The sequence below is a fragment of the Aplidium turbinatum genome, chromosome 10, assembly GCF_918807975.1.
Source record: "Aplidium turbinatum chromosome 10, kaAplTurb1.1, whole genome shotgun sequence".
Taxonomy (NCBI): Eukaryota; Metazoa; Chordata; class Ascidiacea; order Aplousobranchia; family Polyclinidae; genus Aplidium; species Aplidium turbinatum.
Window position 1 is genome coordinate 23583201 of NC_137481.1, and position 24224 is coordinate 23607424.

General features: G+C 39.7%; 1 protein-coding gene across 1 annotated transcript in view; it reads right to left on the reverse strand.

Moving 5' to 3' along the window:
* Positions 1-583: 583 nt before the first annotated feature.
* The window catches only part of LOC145777936 (coatomer subunit gamma-2-like), a 33670-nt gene continuing 10029 nt past the window's right edge, over positions 584-24224 (reverse strand). The window contains exons 4-20 of the mRNA XM_082589297.1: positions 19370-19499; positions 18009-18134; positions 16926-17083; positions 12363-12496; positions 10732-10799; positions 9514-9624; positions 9049-9222; positions 7882-7989; positions 7367-7502; positions 6479-6658; positions 5636-5767; positions 5170-5229; positions 4651-4790; positions 4166-4289; positions 3864-4009; positions 3141-3279; positions 584-2049 (exon numbers count right to left, since the gene is read on the reverse strand). Of these exons, the coding sequence (XP_082445423.1) occupies positions 1820-2049; positions 3141-3279; positions 3864-4009; positions 4166-4289; positions 4651-4790; positions 5170-5229; positions 5636-5767; positions 6479-6658; positions 7367-7502; positions 7882-7989; positions 9049-9222; positions 9514-9624; positions 10732-10799; positions 12363-12496; positions 16926-17083; positions 18009-18134; positions 19370-19499 (2296 nt within the window). The 3' untranslated portion in view covers positions 584-1819. The remainder of the gene's footprint in view (positions 2050-3140; positions 3280-3863; positions 4010-4165; positions 4290-4650; positions 4791-5169; positions 5230-5635; positions 5768-6478; positions 6659-7366; positions 7503-7881; positions 7990-9048; positions 9223-9513; positions 9625-10731; positions 10800-12362; positions 12497-16925; positions 17084-18008; positions 18135-19369; positions 19500-24224) is intronic.

A 24224-nucleotide genomic window follows, 5' to 3' on the forward strand; every position in this document is an offset into this window, starting at 1 on the left:
CATCACTGCAGCAAAACCCAAGCAAAATTGCCGTGTTTCTCATTTTTTTGTCCAAAAATGAGCAAAAACGTGTTTTTTCAAAATAACTCCTTTTCTGTTGCAGTTAGCGTTTAATATTGCATTGACAACAAATAGGAAATCGTCCCTTCCGGTCATTTTGGCGCAAGTTTCAACTCTCTAGCTCTTACCATATTCGTGATAAGGCCAAAATAGCAAAAATCCGCTAGCTGGCACATCAAGATGACGTCATAATGAAAAAAATAACGTCGTTTTAGAAATCAGTGACGAAAATCCAGTCAGAATTTGACCCGAACCTAATTTTCCTGAAAAGTCGCCTAAAAGTGGGACACCCTAGTTAATAAGCTACTACTTCCTTTACAGCCTGGTCTCACACACAAAAAGTTGTTCTTTTAAATTACTGACATTTTTTTATTTGAACTTTTAACGATTATCAGCATGTCAACGTCATCGTCCGCTCCGTTAGCTCGATGGTTAAGCGCCCGACTTTAAGAGCAAAGAATCCCATAAATCAATCGCGCAGGTTCGCCTGTCGAACAATGTTAGCAGCAAAAAGTTGGTCAGGTCAAAGTAAGGATTTCTTATCCCATTTATTTTATTAACTAATCCACACGTTGTTAAAAAGTTTGTAAATTTAGGAGTAGAATGGTTGGAACGTCTGATTAATCAAAAAATAGGGTCTAAAATGTAGATACCATACGTACTAAATTCATGTTCAGCAAATGTTTTAACAACTAGTCTGTCTTAATCTTCAGTACCACAAATTATTTTCCTTATACTGTGCATTTATAGCACTGAAGACGAAGACAGTCTAGTTTTCTAAACGTTTACTGAACGTGAGTTTAGTATCTACATTTTGGGCTCCTTTTTGATTTTGCAAATTTCATTTCAGTTCATAAACTTTTAAGTATTAGTTTTCAGCAGCCAAAAGGATATCACCAACGAAGCTGACCAAATGAGGTTTCAAAAACAAATCATTCCATTTGGAGTAAAAGTTGTTGGAACACATCGTCAATACAAATTCTTCTAATTCCAAAGTCACATTGAAAACAAAATGATAAAAAACCAGAAAACAAAATGTAAACCTGTGTACTCACGGCCCCACAAAGCTGAATCATTAGTTAGTTTCTGTATTTGGAGTATTTTTCTTATTTTATAAATCTCCAGAATCTTAAGTGATTCAACAAACTTATTCTAACAGTTCGAGGATTGCACGAATTTCATCAACTTTCCAGGACGAAGCAGTGAAAGCGGAAATGAAGCAAAAATTGCGCATTTGTCCGGAGGATGCGCAATTGCGCATTGATGAGAAGTGCGAAACGTCAAAACAGCAACAAACTTTAGTTAAAAAATGATTTCAAATCACCAGAAAAAAAATGAGCAACTCAACAAGTTACGCTTCTTTTCTTTTTCTTCATTGGTTACGCAAAACAGAAGTGTCTTTTTAATGTTAGAATATGACGATTTCCCAACAAAGCAAAGATTGCAATTTGACGTACATTTACATTTTGACGAGACGTACGAACTTATTATGTCTATGTCAAAGTCGAGGAACAACACAAGTTTGATAAAGCTAGCGGAGATTATGTTCAATTCAGCATCGGAGTTAAACTTTTGAAAGAACAATCAGTGAATGAATGGTCGTGGTTGCCTATTGTCATGGCAACTATACTTGCGGTATTTGGTAGAAAGCCGCAACAGCATAAAGTTTGGTGCTGTGCTTGGAATATGTTTGTGACATAATTCACCCAAAAGAAAGATGTTAAAACAAGAGAAGATATAGTTTCATTGCCGCATCCCGCTAGCCCACTGCAGAGGTTATCACTTGGGCTGCATTTCCGTCGCTACTTCGGACTGTCAGTTGCATAGTAACTCCATCCTTGAGGACCAGCTTAGCCCTTGCCAGCACATCGTGACCGCCCCTGTATACCCCGGCCAGATTGAGGGTATGGGCGGACTTTCCTTCAGGGACTTTGTCGGATCTATCGCAGGCCTGCATTCCGAGATACTTGATAATGTTCTTCACCGCATCTGAGGAAAACACGATCGATGATGACGTCAGCGATCATGAGCAGATCTTTCAATTTTTAAAACTTTGTTGCTTTATGAGGCGTTTACGGACGTTGTGTGGTCGAAAGGAGGCGTCAATTGTTGAAGATCGGATCACAAAACAGTAAATTTGCATTAATTTACAAGTCTTTAAAATTTAGATAAACAAAGAAAGTTAGAAAGTCGTTGTTTAGCATTTTTTAGTGTTCTTGGGATGACGACAAATCTATTTAACATTTTCGCAAACATTAAAAGTTTTTAAATCACTAAAGTTAGCGGTGAATGATCCGTGTTTGCCGTATCCAGGCCAACGCACGGTGGATGAAAATTTAAATCAAGTGGACGGTAAACGTATTTGTAATCTGCACGTCGCTGCAGCAGATGGACTGTTTTGACCGGTAGACATTTTACACATACGACAACTTTCACTATCAACCTGCTGGCTGCAGTCATTGTGACCCTTCGAGCACTCAGCCAGAGAGTTTATTTGTGCTTTGAACTTTGTTTGGTAATTGCAGAAAAAAAAAGTAACGACAAGGGTAGCAATCGAACCCTTCGATTGGGTAGACCACTACGGTAGACCACATGCCTGCTGCAGCGACCACCAGGTTGCAAATGTCCGACGGGAAGCGTATTTATAATTTGCGCAACTACGTGATATTGTCAGCGTCTTTCTCGAAGCTTTCTGATATGAAGTAAATTAAACGAGCGATTCGCTTACATTATTTTTTTATTCTTCCATTACCAAAAATAAAATTTAAAGCAAGAATCAATTCTCTAACGAGTGCTACAAGGGTCACAAGGACTGCAATCATTTAGTTCATAGGGAAAACTGTTCTATGTTTAAAGCGTCTACCGGTCAAAACACTCCATCTGTTGCAGCAACTTGCAGATTATAAATACGCGGACGACAAGAAAAGGAAGCCAATCTTCGTGTCCACCTTCAGGCATGCCTGTGGTGTCCTGTCGAAAACACAGCCGCATGCTCTTTAGCGGTGTTGAACCGGCGTCCTTACGAGTGCCGTACCAGACCATTGTTGATGTTTAAAATGAGACGTCTCTCATCCACCCACCTTGGAGTGTCTCCACAGTGGAGAGAGCGTATGTGTCTTCTAGCTCGTTATCGTCACCAACTTCCTCCCAGGCGGCTCCAAAGTTAGCTTTGAGGACCTTCTGTACATGGTCGGCAACCGTGATGTCGACGTCTTCCAACTGAAGGATCACAAAGATACCACACGAATGAACAAACGATAAGACGACTAGCAAACGGAGGCCAGCAAAGATATAAGTTCAAATCAATAAGATTAAAATTAAATGTAGCTATTTTGCAAACGGTCTTCTTCTTTCGTATGAGAGGTTGGTTTTTGGACTACGTTTCATTGGGGTCAAATGTCCGGGCATTCTTCGAGCAGTCACTTGATTGTAGAGTCCTCCAGCGTTGACAGGCCAACTGCCCATGGAGGGGTAAACGGTGAATTGCTAACAACTTAAAATCAGCAACAATATTGAAGCTCTCCCTAAGAGACCATGCGAGTGATGACGTCTGGATGACTTGATTTAGTCGGCCAAGTGACGTGAATACCCGCACAGCTGCGAACGTTTCATCAACTTAATTGTACGTCAGATTGATATCATTATCAACAGATATGTTTTTGTGTTTAAAACTTCAGATTACATTTCCAATGACAATAATTAATTGTTAACATGTGGATCCCAAAATCTCAATGCACTTCCATTAACTACAACAACCGACATATTGAAGTGATACAAATACTTAGGTAAACTGATCATCTTACAGCGTATTCATCTTCATAACCGTCATCGTCAGCTTCTCCTGTGTTAGGGTCGCAATCCTTCACCGTGAACTTCATGACGCAAGAGAGCGTCGTGGTCACCTCGGTGGGGTCCTCTTCTGGGAGGGATACACACGCGTAGGCCACCCCTGAACAAGATGAGAGGGAGGTTAACCGGGGGATCAATCAACCCATTTTATTTGTTTCTTAAACGTTTAGAGGTAAAAGTCTTCATGGTACTATTGATGAGTTGCCCTAGAAATGTTGAAATCTTCGATGTCAATATTAACTATATGAAGGTTCACCTGGCTTGTCACACATCAATGACGGACATGGGACGTAGGCAATTACTTCAAAGTCGTCGCTGGGTTCCACCTGCACTGTCACGTTCTCCAGGATTTGATCATTCAATGTGTTGGTGCAGTCAAACTGGGAAGAGAAGTTTGCAGTAAAGTGGTTTGTCAGACAGGTCTTGCAACAAGTCCACAGTTTCACAAACATTGCAAGAAGTTCACGTTCAGCTACTACATGACTAGAAGCGTTTAATTTTTAATCAACAAATTGTAACCAATGATCAAGTTGACAAATTCAGAGTTATAGCGAAAGACAACGCCTCACATAATGAGTAAACAAACAATCGTGGCTCGTCTGTTGCACTATAAGGCCACGTGGACTCCGTAAGCTAAACCCAGGTAGCATGTAACAAAATAGACGCCAAATAATCTCCATGGTCGTTCGTTGCCATTTGCAGACACACAGAAACAACTTGAACGTGATTCGAGACAATTACCTGCAGCACCACGTGCTTGCTGAAGGTGTGCTTGACGCAGCGGACGACGTATTCCGTCTCAGTTTCCGTTAATTCAAGCGGTTCCGACGACTTGAATAAAGGACCAAGCACCTCAAACTCGGGAATGCGCGAAAGTTGTTCTTGAAGAAAAAACGATGTCGTTATTAGAAAAGCAACAATTGGAAGCATTGTGAAACTATAATGTATAGTCGTTAGTAACCAGTCGGTTACATGAAAAGATGCAGATTCTAAAACATAACGATGGAACTAGCATCATACCAATCGCAACACTGGTGCCTTTCTTTGGCCGTTTATTAGTGCCGGTCAACTTAGGAAAATAATTAAACAATCTTCCATTAAACAAAGTGAGCAAAAGCTCACTGGAGTGGAAGGTTTACGCGTCTTGGATGATGAAACTAAAAATTGCTCTCTAGCAGTCTTCCAGTGTAGTCCGGGAACTTCGTGAATCTGGGGTGGTAAACTTTTCATTAGGACCTCTTAGTCTGCAAACAAGCGTACCTGAGTAAATCTCTTGTCTTGAAGCAGCAGCTTTTTCTTTTGGTTTCTTTGAAATCATGACTGAAAACGAATCAATGATTAAAACCTTTTCTCTAAAATCTGAAAACTTTTGTTTCGAAGTGAAGCTGACTGCGCACACTTGTGATTAAACAATGTATTTTGTGTTTATCAACATCAAAAAATATAGCGTTTTGATTAGTGTTTCAGTAATATACAACACAGGTACATTTGAATGTTTCACAACAACAAACTAAAAACTGTCTTGCTATTCCAAACTTTACTGGCAACTGTAAAACACATACAACTTTACCGCGGCTTACTATGACTAGATGGATGATACTCAACTTCCCGAATCAGTGCCGTCGAAACCAATTAACTCGCAAAGTTCTGCACATCGTTGTTCATCAACCAGCCCGAAACAAAACAAGCCGCATTGTGGCAACTACATATTGTTCATAAGACTTACCAGCGTCAGGCTTTGGCTCATTGGAAGGTATAGAGACGAGTGGGACCGACTTCATGTTGAATGGCTCCTCACTGCCTTCCTTCAGATACTGCTGAAGACATTTCTCCAAAGCCGGGATTGAAACTGGCAACCCTGGACAAATAGTCAACATGAATCGTGGCCGTCTGGTAGATGTCATGTTGAAAAAGTCGAAGTTTGAGAACCACTTAACTAAATAGAACCTTGAACCCTTGAGATGAAACTATATCTGACTCACGCTAAGAAACACTGTGCAACAAGAATAATCTAAAACAATTACTCTTATTTGGACAGAAATAACGTATAGACTTCGTAGTATTTGTACTTGCAACCTATCCAGTTCGTGATATTATCTCGTCCGCCCCGGTAACTTAGTAGGTTAGCGCATAACTTCGTAAACAAAGAAGCTTTAAGATCAAGCGGCGCTGGTTCTACTCTCGGGGTGTGCGCTTGAGCAACGCATTCTAAGGACAGCTCTCCATTCAGCGGAATCTAATGAATGGAATAATTTCCCGACAACAACATTTCAACAATCGGAAAAACTGCACTCTGTCAATCTCAGTAACCGGCCTTGCTTTAAAAGCCTCTATCAATATGCGAAATTGCCATGAATAACCTATCAAGGCTTTGTCTGTCCGAGAATAAAGATTCAAAACCAACCAATCTACATAACTATGGCATCTAACTTTCACTTCCACTCTATACAGATTACTGCGAGTCAGATTTTACAAACACCTACAATACGTATACAGCAAAATAAATCGAATAGACTATTATCGTATTGCATCCCGTACTGTACACCTTCGCCTACAAGCTGCCACCTACCATTGAGTATGTAGGCCGAGTTCAACGCTCTCTGCCGCTGATCGAGAGTGTGGTAGTAGAAGGTGGCCCGATCCCTCACTTCGTCATCTTCATCCAACATGGAGTGGGTCAGGAGTGAGAGGATACTGGGAAGAAGATCATCGCACTCGGCTCCGAATCGAGCAAGAGCAGATACGGCAGCTAAAGAAGGAAAAAGGAGCAGTTTGAGGACTAATTTATCAAGACTGTACATTGAAAAATTGAAAATTGGTTTCGCCGTAATGTTATCTCAATTAAAAGTATTGACAGAATGATCAAATTGAATCTCCAGACATACAGGAGATCTTCACCAGCAAACCGCACTTGCACCATGCCATGAGTAATGAGTATAGATTTATAGATTATTATCATTTTCAATAATATTGAAACAACTTCGAACGTTATGAGAATAATTCCAATTATAAAGCGTCGATACAATTTTTTTGTTTTGTTTGTCGTATTCAGGCTATTACACCCGGTAGTTGAAGATTTAGATTAAGTGGACGGGAAGGCAAGGAAGCCAATCTTCGTGTCCACCTTCAGGCATGCCTTTAAGTGTCCTGCCAAAGGCAGAGCCGCATGCTCTTGAGCGGTGTCGAACCGGCGCCCTTTCGATTGCCGTTCCAGCCCTCTCACCACTCGGCTATGCAGCGGACATCGATACAATTAATTAAAAAAAATTTAAACATTCATGATGTCTCAAACTAGAATAGCCCGTTCGGAAGCATAATTTGTAATGTCTTTGTGGTAAATTGTCGATACAATTTGCCAAAACAAACTAAAAAAATCAACATAACTTGACTGAAACAATTACGGTAATCTTTTTGAAGACGTGAAGCTCAGAAGCAAAGCGGCATATGACATGGCTACCTGCACGAACAGCCTCGTCTTCAAGTATGACGCGGTTATAGATGAATCTGATGTACTTTGACGGGTTCTGTGTCTTCGGTCCTTCTCGTCCAAGAAGATGAATGATCTTCGTAGCTAAGACTGTATGCTCGCAGTCCTAAACCGAGAAGCGTACAAATGATATGGTAACAATGGACAAAATTCAGCAAGAAACATGTTCTATGTAGCAGATAAATCATGTACCCAGCAGCTCTATCTTTGTTTTGTTCATCACTTAAATATCACTACGTGTGCCTTTCAACATCACCTACCAAACATAAAAAGCAACATAGAAAACGATTAATCTCAATTTGCAAAACATGTTCTGCATCTGTGGATGCAGAAGTCTGCAGACGTTAAATCAATGCACAGTAGACGAATGTTGCTACCTGGGACATACTTCCCAGACAGCCAATCAGTTTTTTTCATTACTGCCGTGTGCAAACGGTAGCAGACGTTAGATCAACGTCAAAAAGAACATCTGCTGACATACTTACTTCAATAAACTCGCAGAGATGAGCAAGGCCAGACTCCTTTGACTCAGGTGAGTCTTCGATAATGGCGATAACGCAATCGACGATGGCCTTCTTGTAGTCGAACCCTCCCTGAGGACAAAGATCAAGTTGAAAACATTCCGCTCAGAACATTCCTTCAGACATGATGGCGATACAGATAAATAGTTTGGAAAAAAATACTAACCACATCGTTGATTTGAAATCATGGTATGTTCTTTTAAACTAGTACAAAATAAATCAAATTATAGCAAGATGTTTTTCAGCAACCGATTGTAGCAAGAATTGACAGCGACAAAACCGTGTCTCGCCCAGAAGGCTGGGCTCAACAGTATCGCACCACTAATTATAAGAGTTGTGGTGTGACACTGATAAGCCCAGCCTCATGAGCGAAACACCGGTTTCTGTCGCTGTCAGTTCTTGCTACAATCGGCTGCTCAAAAGCATATAGTTGAATGGACTATATCAGGGGTCGGAAACTTATGGCTCGCGAGCCATATATGGCTCTTTTGAAGGCAAAAGTTTTATCTTAACTTTTCATTACAATTTAGAGCTGAAAATGCGCTCAGAATGCACCAAATTAATTGTAATTTTTCATTTTTTTGGTGGGGGATACCCTCCAACAGCTGTTTTTTTCCTCTTGCTAAGACACGTTCCCACTTTGAAAACTTCACCAGTGCCACCACGTGTTAATTGCATTAAGTGTTAAGGCACTGCAGTATAACCTATGGCTCTCACGGAAATGTATTTCCAAAATTGTAGCTTTAATGGCTCTCTTACTCAGAAAGGTTCCCGACCACTGGACTATATGATACACCGCGATGGTGAGCGAATCGCAAATTGTTCGCTAACTAGCGGGTACAGCCTTGTGCTAACTGCCAGGAAGAACACCTCTTTCTGCACTACCGGCATATCAAGATGTTGTGAACTGCAATCTGCATTTATTCCGAGGTTTGTTCATTAAACACGAATGAATTCTTCAAGGAGGTAACATTAAGCTTTTTTGTAAGTAAATTTAAATATCACTTTACCCAGCACCTTGCCGAAGCTGGGTCAACGTAAGTGATCATAATAGCTGGGACAAGATCCACCTTGTTTGTCACTAACAAAAAGCGAAGATTATCGCATGTACCAACGAGTAGTTAGCCAAACCTCATCACGGAGCATAGACGACAAGTAGTTCATCATGACGGCGTGTTTACGTGGGTACTTCTGACACAGCGCGGATATCGCCCCGACCACAACAACTTTGAACTCGTCCGATATTTCTGACATGAATGATGTAATCTGCTTCATCAGTCTGTCCACACTGCTTTCGCTGCCAGTCTAATCAATCAAAAGGTCAAAGTTTACAGTGACAGCTTTTTCATCTATCTTCAGTCATCCATGCAATCTTGTAAAGATCTTGTAAAGCTGCATCAAAAACTTAAGAAATTCACGACGTCTGGCCAACAAAGATAAAAAAACAAGCAAATTTTTACTAGGTTAACAATTGTTTGATTTCATAAATGTTTAAAAACAGAACATTGCAAATACTTGAGAAAAAATAGAATCACCGCTGATCATAACAACTCAAACTAAACAGGTTTAAGAAAAAAAGACTGGAGACAAATCAACCTTAAGCAGCGTGGTGATGGCAAGTGTGGCTATGCTCCGGTTCACATCAGTAATCAGGTTCTCAAGGTCCAGATTACAAGCTGTCACCGCAGACGGATGTTTCATGGCAACCTAGAACATATATTTGCAGCTTGTTATATCCAGATATTAATGTTCGTGAGGTAGTGATAGCACGGTGAATGCAAATTCATACCACTGCTTTTTATAGTGTGTAAAGGAAACTGCATGTACCACAAAACTAAATTAATGGTGATAACAAATGGACATAGTAGCATAGAGCGAAATTAATCAAATCATGTGCGATTGCGCGTATTACAGTCTACGACACATGCGACATAACTATCTTGGTTGCAACTCAATACGAAATGCAGAGACTTTGCAAATATTGGTAGTTATTGAAACATGAATCCTCTCCACAGTCCACATACAGCTCGACTAAGAAATTGAGCAAATTCAATCTATGAATCATTTTTCTACCATATTGCATTGAACTTATTGATGTTCATATTGGGTTGCACAGGAAAAGCAAACAAATAAAAAAATTAAAATAAGTTTTATATATCTCCATTGAAACTATGATTTCATGTGATGTCTCACTTCTTGACAATTTAAGCTTTGCAAATAGACACAAAAACACCTATGATTGCTCTGGAAATTAATTGAAACTGCAGCGATGAAAGTGACTTATCAAACTTACCGTATGACCGGCATTGACAACGTTTCAAATGAAAAGTGGTGAGTAATGCTTCGATGCGCCTCTCCATATAATAACAAACATATTCAACAAATGAAATCCACACCCATGAACCATGCAAGCTGGTAGAAATTATATCAACTTGGAAGGTAAAATAACTGGGTCTGCTACTATTCGGTGAGTCCGATTCGGTAAGTCTGATTCGGTGAGTTCCTAACTTCTAACCCCTAACCTTAACTCCTAACCCCTAACCCTAAAACGGCGAGGATAATTAGGCTACGGTATCCGATAATTAAAAAAAAAAATTGAAAAAATCCCCCGTTAAGGGATCGGACTCACCGAATCGGACTAACCGAATCGGACTCACCGAATCGGACTCACCGAATCGGACTCACCGAAACGGGCCATTCCGAAAATAACTTTGGTACGAACACATCTATTCGTGGACTGGATAGGAACGGTGGACGGACAAGTATTTCATTTCATGTAAAATGATTGCAATTAAATATTAGTAAGTTAGATACCTTGTTAAGTGTCCGTACACCGGCATATCTAAACGATGGCTTGGGAGAACTAAGAAACAACTGAAGAACTGAAAACAAAATACAAAAACATGCTCAGTATTAAAAGTTGAAACTTGTATCTGGAAGCCACTGACATTGGAGCTTGTCATGCGCTGATTGCTATAGCTGTCAAAGATGTTTGTGGGTTTTCGGGTAGGATTGGATGAGTTTTCAAACAAATTCTAGTTGGCAATGCAACCAAAAGAATTGCACCAAAACTTAAACAATAACACCATACCCTGAAACAATTTTGTGTTGGTTTGCACAACACAATACAAAGCACCGCGAGCTCTTTTCAACGGATTGGTAAAGTACCAAGTATATGAAGTGGAGTGAAGCATTTTTTTTACCAAATCAAAAATTTAGATGCCTATTGCCTATACCTTGGGATGACAAACAAGTTTTAACGTGGTGTAACTCACATGTTACCGTACCTACAATCAAGCAGCCTCGTAGTCTCGAATGTAGCAGTGAAGGCAAGAGAAAAACTACTGCGCAACTGCCATTTAGCAGGTCGTATGAACCGAACAGCCAGGGTCCACCTGCTTATCGAATCACTTAAGCTGCCCTAGAAAATCAAAACTATGCGGTTTTGATGTACTTTTCTTTCGGTCGTCAGACCACTCAGCAAGTGCTTCAACATAGCAAGTACATTTCAGCTACTGTCCAAGTCAGTAAATGAAATTTTCACCTAGCATTGGATTTGCTTGGTCATCGCTTGCTAAACTGAATTTGCTTGACATTCCAAGTTTCAGCTTGCTCAGTTATTACTTGCTCAGTTTCATCATGCCAACTTCAGCCACTTGCTCAAATGTTGCTGTCACTTGCTCAACTGCCATGTGCTCAGTTCACAACTGCTGACTTGTTGGAGACTCTTTTCTTTTTGCTTAAGCTGTTGTTTCAAAATACCTGTGTATGAGTTTCTCAGTATTTTAAGCCACGAAACATGTTTCTACTTCAGCTAGTTCATAAGTTAAGAAGCTTTGACTTAGGCGTTCTAAATAGTTCAGAGCGAATGTGACTTCTGAGGCAATAAGCTACCTGGGCGCAGACAGCAAATGAGAAAAGTTCTTTGAAAGTTTTAGACTGAAAGGACTCTACTTTTTTGATTTGGTAAAATCTTTTACTTCACTGTTGGCCTTGCAACATAAAACCACCCCAAACACATGGCCAAGTCGCTAGAAAATGAAACCCAAAGCTACCTTGCTTAATGTTTTTGCTCCTGCGTACCTCAGCGCTGGACTGGTAGCAATTAAAAGCGTCCGAAGAACTAAATATTTGCAACATCAAGATATTGCAAGCTGAGTATGTAGCATTTTAGTAAAAAAAACGTATATATATAATACTACAAAACGTATTACAAAATTTGTCGCACATCACTAATTGACCAGTCTGAAGTGAAACCCATTGGCATATTTTCCTTTAGTTTGTGTGATTGCTTTTCGTACATACAATCACTTAAGATCGAGACCACAAGCGCTCACCTAAGAGGAAACAGCACATATATTTATAGCCTATTAAATTAAGCAATGTCACTCAATCATTTTTTTAGGTCAGCGAGAGATGATGTGAATGAAATGTCCACCACTCACCGGACACAGCGGGTGCGAGTTCACGGGCGGTGCAGTTCGGCATGTTGACAATGGCTGATGCGGCTTCATATATGACTAGCTCGTGTTTGTTTCTGAGGCAACTCTCGATGAAGTCAAACAGCGGGCTATCGTGGCTGGAAAGGAAAGAATGATTAAGACGAAGATTAGGGTGCATCAAGCCCCCCTCATGAACAATTTTTCTCATGGCACTATATTAAAGTTGTACTACCCTTAGAAAAAATCAATTGTGTAAAATATTACCAAATTTGGATGAACTCTACCGGGTCCACATCGAGCTTGAAAAAACGAGAAATAGGGTCATTTCACATGAAAACAGGCAATATAAAGATATCTCAAATATGATACCTCTCAGATTTGGTGAAAAGTTGTCATACTATGCCTTAGACCAGGGATCCGCAAATACTTTTTGGTGCGACCCAAAAAGCAATCGTTCAAAGTCTTCGCGACCCAAACGTTTCGGAAGCATATAATTTTGCGCAAAACACTTTGCAAATTAATATCAATTCCAATACGGTCGTCCCCACTTATTAAGGCCACATCGGGACCGGACGATTTTGGCTGCGGGAGACAATTTTCTACCACTCCTATACCTTCAGTAATTCCGGAATGGACCAAATTGGGCTTAATAAGCGGGTGGACCTATTAACCGTGCGCTTCGTCGTCGTGCAAGCCTCTGGGACCGACGGTCTACTCTATCCTTTTACCAGCCCAGACTCAAGATGTTCCCGGACTACACTGGAAGGCTATTAGAGAGCAGCCAGTATTTAGTTTCATCATCCATGACACGCAGACCTTCCACTCCGTTAGGTGGCTTGAAGATAGTACACTTATTGATGATGTGGTCTGCAGTCTGTTCCTCGGCACCACATTCACAGGAGGAGGAAGAGGCCAATTCTCCAATGGTGCATGGTTGACCGGAAAAGCCCGACGCCCGTACGAAGACGGTTGAGGCGCACCCATGCTTGTCTTTGTAGTGTCAGGCCGATGGGGCATGTGTCGGCGTTGGGGATGAACGAATGAAGTCCGGTGGTACTTGACTTCCTTTCAGAATTCCATTTATAGTCCGCCCAAGTAGCCGCAGAGATGAAGTTCATCTGCTGCGTTGATCAGAAGTTGAGCGGCTGGCACGAATGGTTGTCTTGACTTCAGTCGACTGGGGTGCTGGTTTTGGGAAGCAGAGATCTTGTGGTGGAGAAGATGATTAGGCTTTAGTGCCCGTCGGCTAAGAAACAGAGTGGCTTCTTCGTGACGAAGCTCAGAAAGTTGGATGCCAGCGAGAATGGCAAAATTATCCAATGATGTGGGACGCATGCATCCGGTAACTGTGCGCAGGGCGCTGTTTATGGCAGTGCCGATGTTATGGCAGTGTGCACTGCAGCACCAAACAGGTGCACAGTACTCTGCTGAAGAGTAGACAAGGGCTAAGGCTGCTATACGCAAAGTGTCAGCCCTCGCCCTCCAGCTGTGGCCTGCCAGGCGCTTGAGTAGTGCAGCGTGGGATGTCATTTTCTTGCACAGTGACACCAAATGGTGGCGGTATGTGTACGATCTGTCTAGTGTCACCCCAAGATATTCTGGTTCGGGCAGAAGGTCAGAGGTTTTCCATTGTTCTGAACATGTAGCTCACGATCAACTTCCCGATTGTAGGCTATAGGTGGAAAGCTGCCGCCAAAGTTTTGTTTTGGCTAAGTTTCAGTCGCCAGTTCTGGAGATAGCCTAAGCTGAGAGAGTTTTCATGCCCTGGCTCAAGCTGTCTTCCAGGCTATATATATAACCGTGGGCTTAACTACTGTACTACAATCGAAAGAATAAATTTTCTTGTAGCCTACCAAATTATACGAAACTCAGCACATCAAAGACTATGATTGTATTTATTTTTGCCATACAAGTTATATTTATGGTAATTTTAAACCGTTTTGCGACCCACTGTGAATGGTCTCGCGACCCAAATTTGGGTCGCAACCCAGTATTTGCGGACCCCTGCCTTAGACTACCAAACGAAAGAATCCCAAGTTTTAGATCAATATCTCAAAGGGTTTGTCCATGGCGGTCATTTAAATTTCGAGAACCACCTTCGTTTTTGACTTGGGGGTAGCGTATAGCAAATTTTGCTATTTTCAGGGCCCCATAACTTCTATTGCAAACGTAATGGAAAACTAACATTGGAAAATTAATAATGATGCTATGTTAGCTCATTATAAACTATAGGCTACTATACAGTTCAACAATAATAAACAACATTTCTGGATGCATGGGTAGGCCTATTAGGTGGGTCACTAAAATCCTAATATATTGCCCCGTAAAGGTGTTTTTTCAATTTTTGAATGCATCTGACATCCAAACCAATCAGAATATTTGTTTAAAACATGATTATTTGTAATACTTGGAAACTTTGTTTCTGTCAAATCAAGTTTGAGGGTTGTGGTGTCATTAACAGAGATCTTTTGAGGATCTGAAAACCCTATCAGGCAGAAATGGCCCTTTTTAGAGCTCTAAATAACCATGTGGGCATTTTATAGTCATATGGTCGTCCAACTGCCTGTTGTAGAGTAACACAACACTAAAGTATTTTATTCACTGCTCTGCTAGACAACCATGGACACTTTCATCCTTGTCACCCAACATTACAAGGAACACATCTACATGATGAGCAAGACATGCATTTCTTTGAAGATCCTTAACCTAATAGAAACCTCCCGAACATTATTTCTTGAAAACCACATCGCTCGTTCAACAATATTAAAAAGTTTGTTGATCCATCAATAGACCTAATCATGCTTGATTTGAAACCAGCTGGAAAACAAACTTTATTGCATATTCTGCTAATGTAAGCAATTCAAAGCACATGATGGGCTTTCTTGTGAGGTATAAAAACAAAGTAGCCCAAAGCTAGGTTGGTGGTTGGTTTTGAATCTTTATCCTCGAACTGACAAAGCCCTGATAGGTTATTCTGGTAGTTTCGCATACTTGTAGAGGCTTTTGACGCAGAGCCGGTTACCGAGATTGACAAAGTGAAGTTTCCGATTATTGAAGTGTTGTTGCCAAGAAATAATTCCATCCACTAGGTGCCGCTGAATGGAGAGCAGTCCTGAAATGTGTTGCTCAAGCGCACACCTCGAAAGTCGAACCAGCGCCGCTTGATCTTGAAGCTTCTTCGTTCACGAAGTTACACGCTAACCAACTGAGCTATCGGGGCAGATTAAACCATTCACAGTGGTTGACGCTTGGGTGCCAAATGGGCTACTCTGTTTTTATACGTCACAAGAAAGCCCATCATTTACTTTGAGTTGCCCGCATTAGCACAATATAGAATAAAGTTTGTTTTCCAGCTGGTTTCAAATCAAACAGGATTAGGTCTATTGATGATTCAACGAACTTTTTAATATTGTTGAACGAGCGATGTGGTTTTCAAGAAATAATGTTCGGGAGGTTTCTACTAGGCTAAGGATCTTCAAAGAAATGCATATCTTGCTCATCATGTTAATGGCACCACAACCCTCAAACTTGATTTGACAGAAACAAAGTTTCCAAGTATTACAAATAATCATGTTTTAAACAAATATTCTGATTGGTTTGGATGTCAGATGCATTCAAAAATTGAAAAAACACCTTTACGGGGCAAAATATTAGGATTTTAGTGACCCACCTAATAGGCCTACCCATGCATCCAGAAATGTTGTTTATTATTGTTGAACTGTATAGTAGCCTATAGTTTATAATGAGCTAACATAGCATCATTATTAATTTTCCAATGTTAGTTTTCCATTACGTTTGCAATAGAAGTTATGGGGCCCTGAAAATAGCAAAATTTGCTATACGCTACCCCCCCAAGTCAAAAACGAAGGTGGTTCTCGAAATTTAAATGACCGCCATGGACAAACCCTTTGAGATATTGATCTAAAACTTGGGATTCTTTCGTTTGGTAGTCTAAGGCATAGTATGACAACTTTTCACCAAATCTGAGAGGTATCCTATTTGAGATATCTTTATATTGCCTGTTTTCATGTGAAATGACCCTATTTCTCGTTTTTTCAAGCTCGATGTGGACCCGGTAGAGTTCATCCAAATTTGGTAATATTTTACACAATTGATTTTTTCTAAGGGTAGTACAACTTTAATATAGTGCCATGAGAAAAATTTTTCATGAGGGGGGCTTGATGCACCCTAACGAAGATACATCTTCTCAAATGGGTGTAACATGCAACAAGAAATCAAATATATGAAGGAAATTTTTACAACATAGGATTGAAAAACACGTGACTGGCTGCGGTACAACAACATTGCGACCTGGCACGTTATTTCCATTCTTCACGAGTAACCATGGAAACTCGTTGTCAACAACTACAATGTCACCAGCTCCAACCGTGCATTCATCTCAACCACAAAGTCAAAGAGCATCAATTGCTGATGGAGCCGTTACAAGACACGGGTTGCGATTCTGTTCGAACTGAATTAAAGTCCCTGGCCACAGCAGAAATTGTCACACGACGATTTGCAAACTGCACGACCACAATCAACACGTGCCAAGCCCAGCACACTCACCCGGCGTCCTCCTCTTCCAGTAGCTTGCTGGCAATGCGGATGAGCATGCAATATGCGAACGGGGACTTCATGCCAGACTTCATGAACTTGGTCACCATCTTTGAGGTGGCCAATCGGTCTTTCTTGCGCAAATGGTAGAGAAGGCCCAACGCGTGGTACTACAATGAAAAAACTTTCATCACTGTTTCATAAAAACATTATGCAACGTTGCATTCATGTATTTTTATGTGCGTTGCAACCACTACAGATATGCGTTGTATTATATATTTGCTTCGCAGCCGAGCACATTATTACCCAAGCCCATTCCATCAACAATTAGGTAATAGGTATGCTAAGTAGAAACAAGATTCAATGTCACTTTTATGTTTGTTATGAACCGACACCACATGAAACCATAGCGACCTATATACGGTACACGGTCATCTCAATCGCAAGCTTCAAATTTCCTCGGCAGTCAGAGTCACTAGTAAAAATTAATACTTTAAAAGTTGTTGATAAATACAGGCTTTGACTCTTTGTGTATAATTATATAGTTTGGGGTATTTTCATGGAACTGTAACACAAACATTGAATTAGATCTTGGTACTTAATACTTATACTAGAAACCCTAAAAGCATCTGGCAACACTGGTAAGAGGAGGAAATCTGTCACTTTTTAAGGAGAAACCTGGAGTTTTGCTGTCATTTAGGATTCAATGATCATACTTTGGCAATTCGGTTGCTCATTTCTACCATTTCAAGCATTTAGACAAAGTCGCTGTCACTGCTCAAAGGTGGTAAAAGGCAGAGCCCCTCAACCCTTGGAATGGCGAAAAAGGTTCATACGAAGAAGAGATATAAACCACATTTAGCCTAGAGTTCGAAACCCACATTACTTCAGCTTCCAGCGTCATTATAATAGGTTTGCGCATTGGCAAGGTCTGTGTAGTATCAAATCCACAACTATCGACTCATAAACTGTCACTCTGTCCAGTGTCCACAAAGGCAGTCTAACGCCTCGAGCCTGTGTTTGCGAATTATATTCCGCTTTTCACAATTGTTTAAGAAGCAAATTTTCTGACAATATTTTAGTAAACATCAATACCTGGACCATGATGTTGTCGCTGGTGCACGATTCCTGCACCTCATTCACCCAACGCTTGACAACATCAAAGGATTCCTTGGTCAAGTGCAGAGAAGATACCAACGCAGCACTGGACACCGAGTGGATCTAATAAGTAAAGCACTTTTAAGACGGCAGCTACTTTTAGAGCATGATCTGTGATCACTCAGTAAGAGATTACCTTGCAAATTTATAAAAGTACATAACTTTCAGCTTCATCACATTACATAAAAATTGAAGTTAAACTTTCAATACTGAGTTTAGATTCTCCAAACCGAGTTCGTATTTGTGCAAACAAGTTAAACTAAAATTATATACACTTTGTCGAATTGAGTTGGTCATAAAAAATTATTCAATCGTAAATAATGGCACAGATGGTAGCCCTGGATTCGATTCCAGGTTGGGTCATACCAAAGACTTTAAAAAGGGTACCGATTGTGTTCTTTCTTGCATAACGTAGTGAGGATAAATCGGGTAATAATCTGGTGACATATCACCCTCTTCCAATCTGCCTTGAACCAGCATGGAAGCAGTACGACTCATAAAATCACATGGAACCCTGTCGAGTGTCAAGTAACCCATGTTGATGCACAATCTGCTGCAAGCGGAGATAGCGAATGATTATTAATGGCACAGAATGTTCAGTCAAGATTGGCACATTTTTGGGGTTCTTCAGTCAGAAACATCAAAATAGTTTGTCAATGAATTGTTTTCCCGCAATGTATGCCTCATATTTTAGGTGTGAAAGTTGACTCTGTTCAGATGAACAAAGCAAATGGTCGTTTGTTCAATGTTCATCCATGTACAGAGGGAAAGACTTTTGAGAGAGTTATATGGAGAAAAAAAACTCATGCCACATAACCAACTCCACATGGACTTGCCACAACACACAAAGCAGGTATTGGTTTTGAATCTTTATCCTCGGACTGACAAAGCCTTGATTGGTTATTCCTGGCAGTTTCCCATACTTTGACGGCTTTTGACGTAAAACTAGTTACCGAGTTACAGAGTATCATAAAGTTTCCGATTGTTGAACTGTTGTTACAGTGGAATTATTTCATCCACTACGTGCCGCTGAATGGAGAGCAGTCTTGAAATGCGTTGCTCAAGCGCATACCCAGAGAACCGAACCAGCGCCGTGTGATCTTGAGTCGAGCACATGCCGCATAACCACTGAGCTAACGATTGACAGCATTGTGACGCACAGTAGATAATATAAATCGCTTGATAGTTGAAGTCTTTGTTAATTCACTGATGAAAAACTCTGTCGCTCAGTGGTAGATGAAGAAGTTGGTTCCAGTGGGCAACACTCAAATAAAGTGAAAAACCAAACACCTTCTTACCTTGTCGACAATCGCTTGCTTCATGTACCTTTCAATGCCTTGCAGAGTCGACGAGTCTGTGATGGCGCAGAGAGCACGGACTGCAGCTGCACGGAAGATGTCCTCTCGGCCATTCATGTCCTTGGTTAAGCTGATACAAACAATAGAGAAGTGGCCCACTAGTTCAGTGACACCATGGGTTTTCACACAAATAGAACAATGAAACATTGAAAATTACCAGGAGAGATTGGAAGTTTTTCCAACTTATTTTCAATTCTTATTTTATTACAATTGAACCAGTTTTTCAGATGCCTGAAAAGGCTGATGGATAGCCAAAAGCTAGATGGATATTAGCCAAAAGTAATTATACAATATATTATATACATTACATATAATATTTTGGAAAACAATATATGCCATGCTATTGCTTATTTTAATTTCTTATGGTTCAATAAAATAAAAACGTTCTTACGTACACTTAAGGGGGCAGTTCTACTTAGAATCGCATTTTTCGTACTTGTCATAAATAACAATCTACACACAAAAGTTCACCCACAAACCCTAACAAACCATATATTGCTGAAAAAAGGAGGAAACAAGCTATCAAAAAGTATTTACTTTGTTAGGCTGGGGCAATCCATTAAGGGTTTATACCATTTTGAATTTGTATAAATCAACCGATTGTCTCCATTGCAGCCCTAAAAACTCGAAAATGGCTAGAGGTAGGGATTTCAAACCGCATGGTGATCTAGTAGGGTATCCTAGCCATAAATTGATAGAGGGGATTTCTTAAAACTCTTTTATTTTTTTAAATATATATATATAAAAAAATTCATAATTGCTATGCATCGAGAGCAAATTTGACTTCAGGATTTGGTAATAAAATATTTATTACTCTGAATATTGAAACAAAACTCAATCATTATGTCCGTAAGGGCCTACTGTACATCTGTTAAAAATTTTAGCCAATTCTGACAAGTAGTTTTCTAGAAGAAACATTTCTAGTGCACAAAAACATGATTTTGAGTAAATCGCATAATCGCATTTGAAAAATGGAATTAGGTAAATTTATGCCTTTGACTTTAAATGTGACTTTTTTTCTTCTATGTTCATTCACAACAACTAAAATATACATAATGAACAAAATACACATACACAAATTAAATATAGATCAGTGGCCACCAGGTACATAAGGGAATTAATACAAAACATCTTGCAACTAACATTCTCACAAAAATGCAAATTTTTATTCACATTTTAAACTGAGGTGCGTTCAGAAAACCTTCCGTTTGAAGCCTAAATGCCTAATGAGGGCAAATAGGTAAAAACTGACTGCATATTCGGAATCTACGATAAATTTTCAATATATATATCAACAAAATTAAAAAAATTTGAAATTTTTTTTTTCTAAGCAGAACTGCCCCTTAAAACCTATTAAAAATGAACAACTCTGTTCTATGCTATCACACACTCACACAGTTGGTTCTATTGAGAACACATTGCAGAACAAAATGAACAAAAGAGCATCTTGAATGAAAGGATATGACTAAGGCTGGGTGATTTAGGTGCTTCCAAAATTTGGGGTCCACATCTTTTAGGCGCAGACAGTTAGGCACCGGTCAAATAGGCGCGCACACTGTGGTGTCTGGATATTTAGGTGCGGAGCACTGTGGCGCCCGTTCATTTAGGTGCTATTCCTAGTAAAGTCTGCAGATTGTATCAGCTTGGCAGGTAGGGCAATGCTTTTCACACAAAATGTTATATTGAACAGAAAAATATGTTGTTTTGTTAATGCGCGTGTGGAGATGAGGTGCGAGACAGCGCTCTACTACTCTTGATATTAACACATCTCCACAGGACATTTGCTATGCATCCTGAACACAGGTTGCAGCCAGATAGAACCTTACTTAATCTGTTATCTTTCGCAATTACTTCTACTCAGGATTGATTGGTCGTGTGGCAAGTAGCTACGTATGAGACAACGCTCTACTACAATATGAATACATTTCTATAAGGCATATGAACCCTAGCTACAAGTTGCAAGCATAATGGTGCGACTTTGCTCGTTATTTAACCTAGTCGGGGTTTTGACGGAAAACTAAGTTACTCTTCACTCAAGCCTACCACCCGCTTGAATATGGGCTACGGTATATTTTTGACTGATGTTTAGTGTAGTTATTATTTGACTCACTAAAAGTGAACTCAGTCATGTTCGGAAACTTGAATAATTTATTGATAAAGCTTTTGCTGACGCAAAGCTGGACTAACAACAAATAAATGCCGAACACGCGCATTCAAATACAATATATTTTTCTGTTCAATGTAACATTTTATGTGAAAAGCATTGCCGGTTTAAGCAGCTTCACTCACGGAAGTCATGACATATTTTTTTGTTCAATATAACATTTTGTGAAAAGCATTGCCGGTTTAAGCAGCTTCACTCACGGAAGCCATGACATATTTTTCTGTTCAATACAACATTTTGTGTGAAAAGCATTGCCCTACCTGCCAAGCTGATACAATCTGCAGACTTTACTAGGATTAGCACCTAAATGAACGGGCACCACAGTGCTCCGCACCCAAATATCCAGACGCCACAGTGTGCGCGCCTATTTGACCGGCGCCTAACTGTCTGCGCCTAAAAGACTTGCTCCCAAAATTTGGTGCTATTGTACATAAATAAAAGATATTTTATTGGGTTTACAAGTAAAAAGTAAAAGGTATTTTTTGGTTGTGATAGCCAATTTTGTCCAAACTATTGGCATGGATTTTATATTTTTCAGCTTGGTAAGTTAGACAATGCTTTCGGCATGGAACTTTATATTAATGAACGCTGCATACACAATGCCAGCAAGGCGTAGAAAGTAGGCTACAGAGATGGAGACAGAAGAATACTAAGTTTTGTGTACTGCTTCACTGGGAGAAAAGGCAATTCCAGTCAAACAATGTGACACAACTTCCATCTAAACTTATCATTTTCAACTTTTTGGGATGGTGTCTTTTCTAGTGCACCTTCTGTATATATTTTATATACCATATATATATATTATTTATAGCTAAATATAACTTTCCATTCTTAAAACAATGAAAACTATTAATACTACAAAAAGTGCTCAATGCCAAGCAAAAAGGCAAAGCAGAGCGAATTAAATCAAATATAGTTATTACTATCTGAAGCCTTTACAAATTGTTTCACCTAACGGATCATCAGAAGGTCTGAAAAAACATGCAAACAGTAAAGAATCGATAATTCTGAAAAGATATTAAATATTATAACTGTAATTTAATCTGCCAAAAAAAAATCTCTAAACCTGTACTTTCTGAGAAGATATTAAATATTACAGCTGTAATTTAATCTGCAAAAAAACCTCTAAACCTGAATTCCTGAAAAGATATTAAATATTATAACCGTAATCCAATCTGCAGAAAAAAAAAAACTTCAGAATTACTAAGGACAACCTCCATCCGCCACGACAAAGTTTCAATCAATTTGTCCCAATGGAAACCAAGCAACATGATGGCAACATCTATGACATCACAAAGAAGCAAAATGCATGTGTGATGATCAGCGCAACCTGTAGTAACCTGAACAAAATGAATAAAAATTGTTTTTTAAAACCTGTAAAAATTAAATGAGATTTATAACCTGTAAAAATCAAATGAAATTTAATTTTTTCAAAATTATAACCTGTGAAAATCTCAAGGAATTGTGATGATGTAACCTGTAGTGACCTGAACAAATGAAATAAAACCTGTTTATAAACCTGTAAAAATTAAATGAGATTTATAGCCTGTAAAAATCAAATGAAATTTTTTTAAAAAACCTGTGTTTACAAATCAAAAGGAATTTATTTTATTTTGAAGTACTTGAGTTTAAATTTGTTTCTATGACGACATTTGCCGACCAGTTCCGAACGCTTGTTCAAAAGGTGGCCACTATCAGCCTTCAGAATGGCCAGCTTTTCAGCCAAACATAGGCCACAATTGTTACAACCACCTCCACCATAAGGCCGAGCACAGCTGTGGATGGACCAAGTTATTTTAGGATCAACACCCTTGTCCTTAAGGTCCCAAACTGCCTTAGATAGTTCGGTGCTGTTTCGTTTAGACCTATCCATGAAGGTACCTGGTACATTTATGGTTGGAAAAACGTTTTTTTAAAGTAGTTTCACAACAACCAATGTAATTAAGAACCTTCGGGCTGTTATCAATGGTGGCTTTGTAAACAACGGCCTTCTGCAAGCATTGCCCATTCAAAGGACAATCTGGCCTCACCCTACAATTGCAACCAGGCTGCGATGGTACATTATCAGCCTGCAATATTGCTTTATTGTGGGAGGATATGACACTTGCAACATTCGGAGTACAACTGTAGCTCAGCTTAATAGTATTACGGTTGAATATTTTGTGCAATCTATGATGGGGTGGAAAGTGTATAGAAACAAGTTTGAAAAATTCCTTACCAATATTGCTATCAACCTGCAAGCTGAAAGGAGGGTTAAACCATAAAATTTTCCGGCTCCTGAAAATTTAAGCCTTAAAAAAAGTTTAAAAAATAGGAGCCGGAAAATTTTATGGTTTAACCCTCCTTTTAGCTTGCAGGTTGATAGCAATATTGGTAAGGAATTTTTCAAACTTGTTTCTATACACTTTCCACCCCATCATAGATTGCACAAAATATTCAACCGTAATACTATTAAGCTGAGCTACAGTTGTACTCCGAATGTTGCAAGTGTCATATCCTCCCATAATAAAGCGATATTGCAGGCTGATAATGTACCATCGCAGCCTGGTTGCAATTGTAGGGTGAGGCCAGATTGTCCTTTGAATGGGCAATGCTTGCAGAAGGCCGTTGTTTACAAAGCCACCATTGATA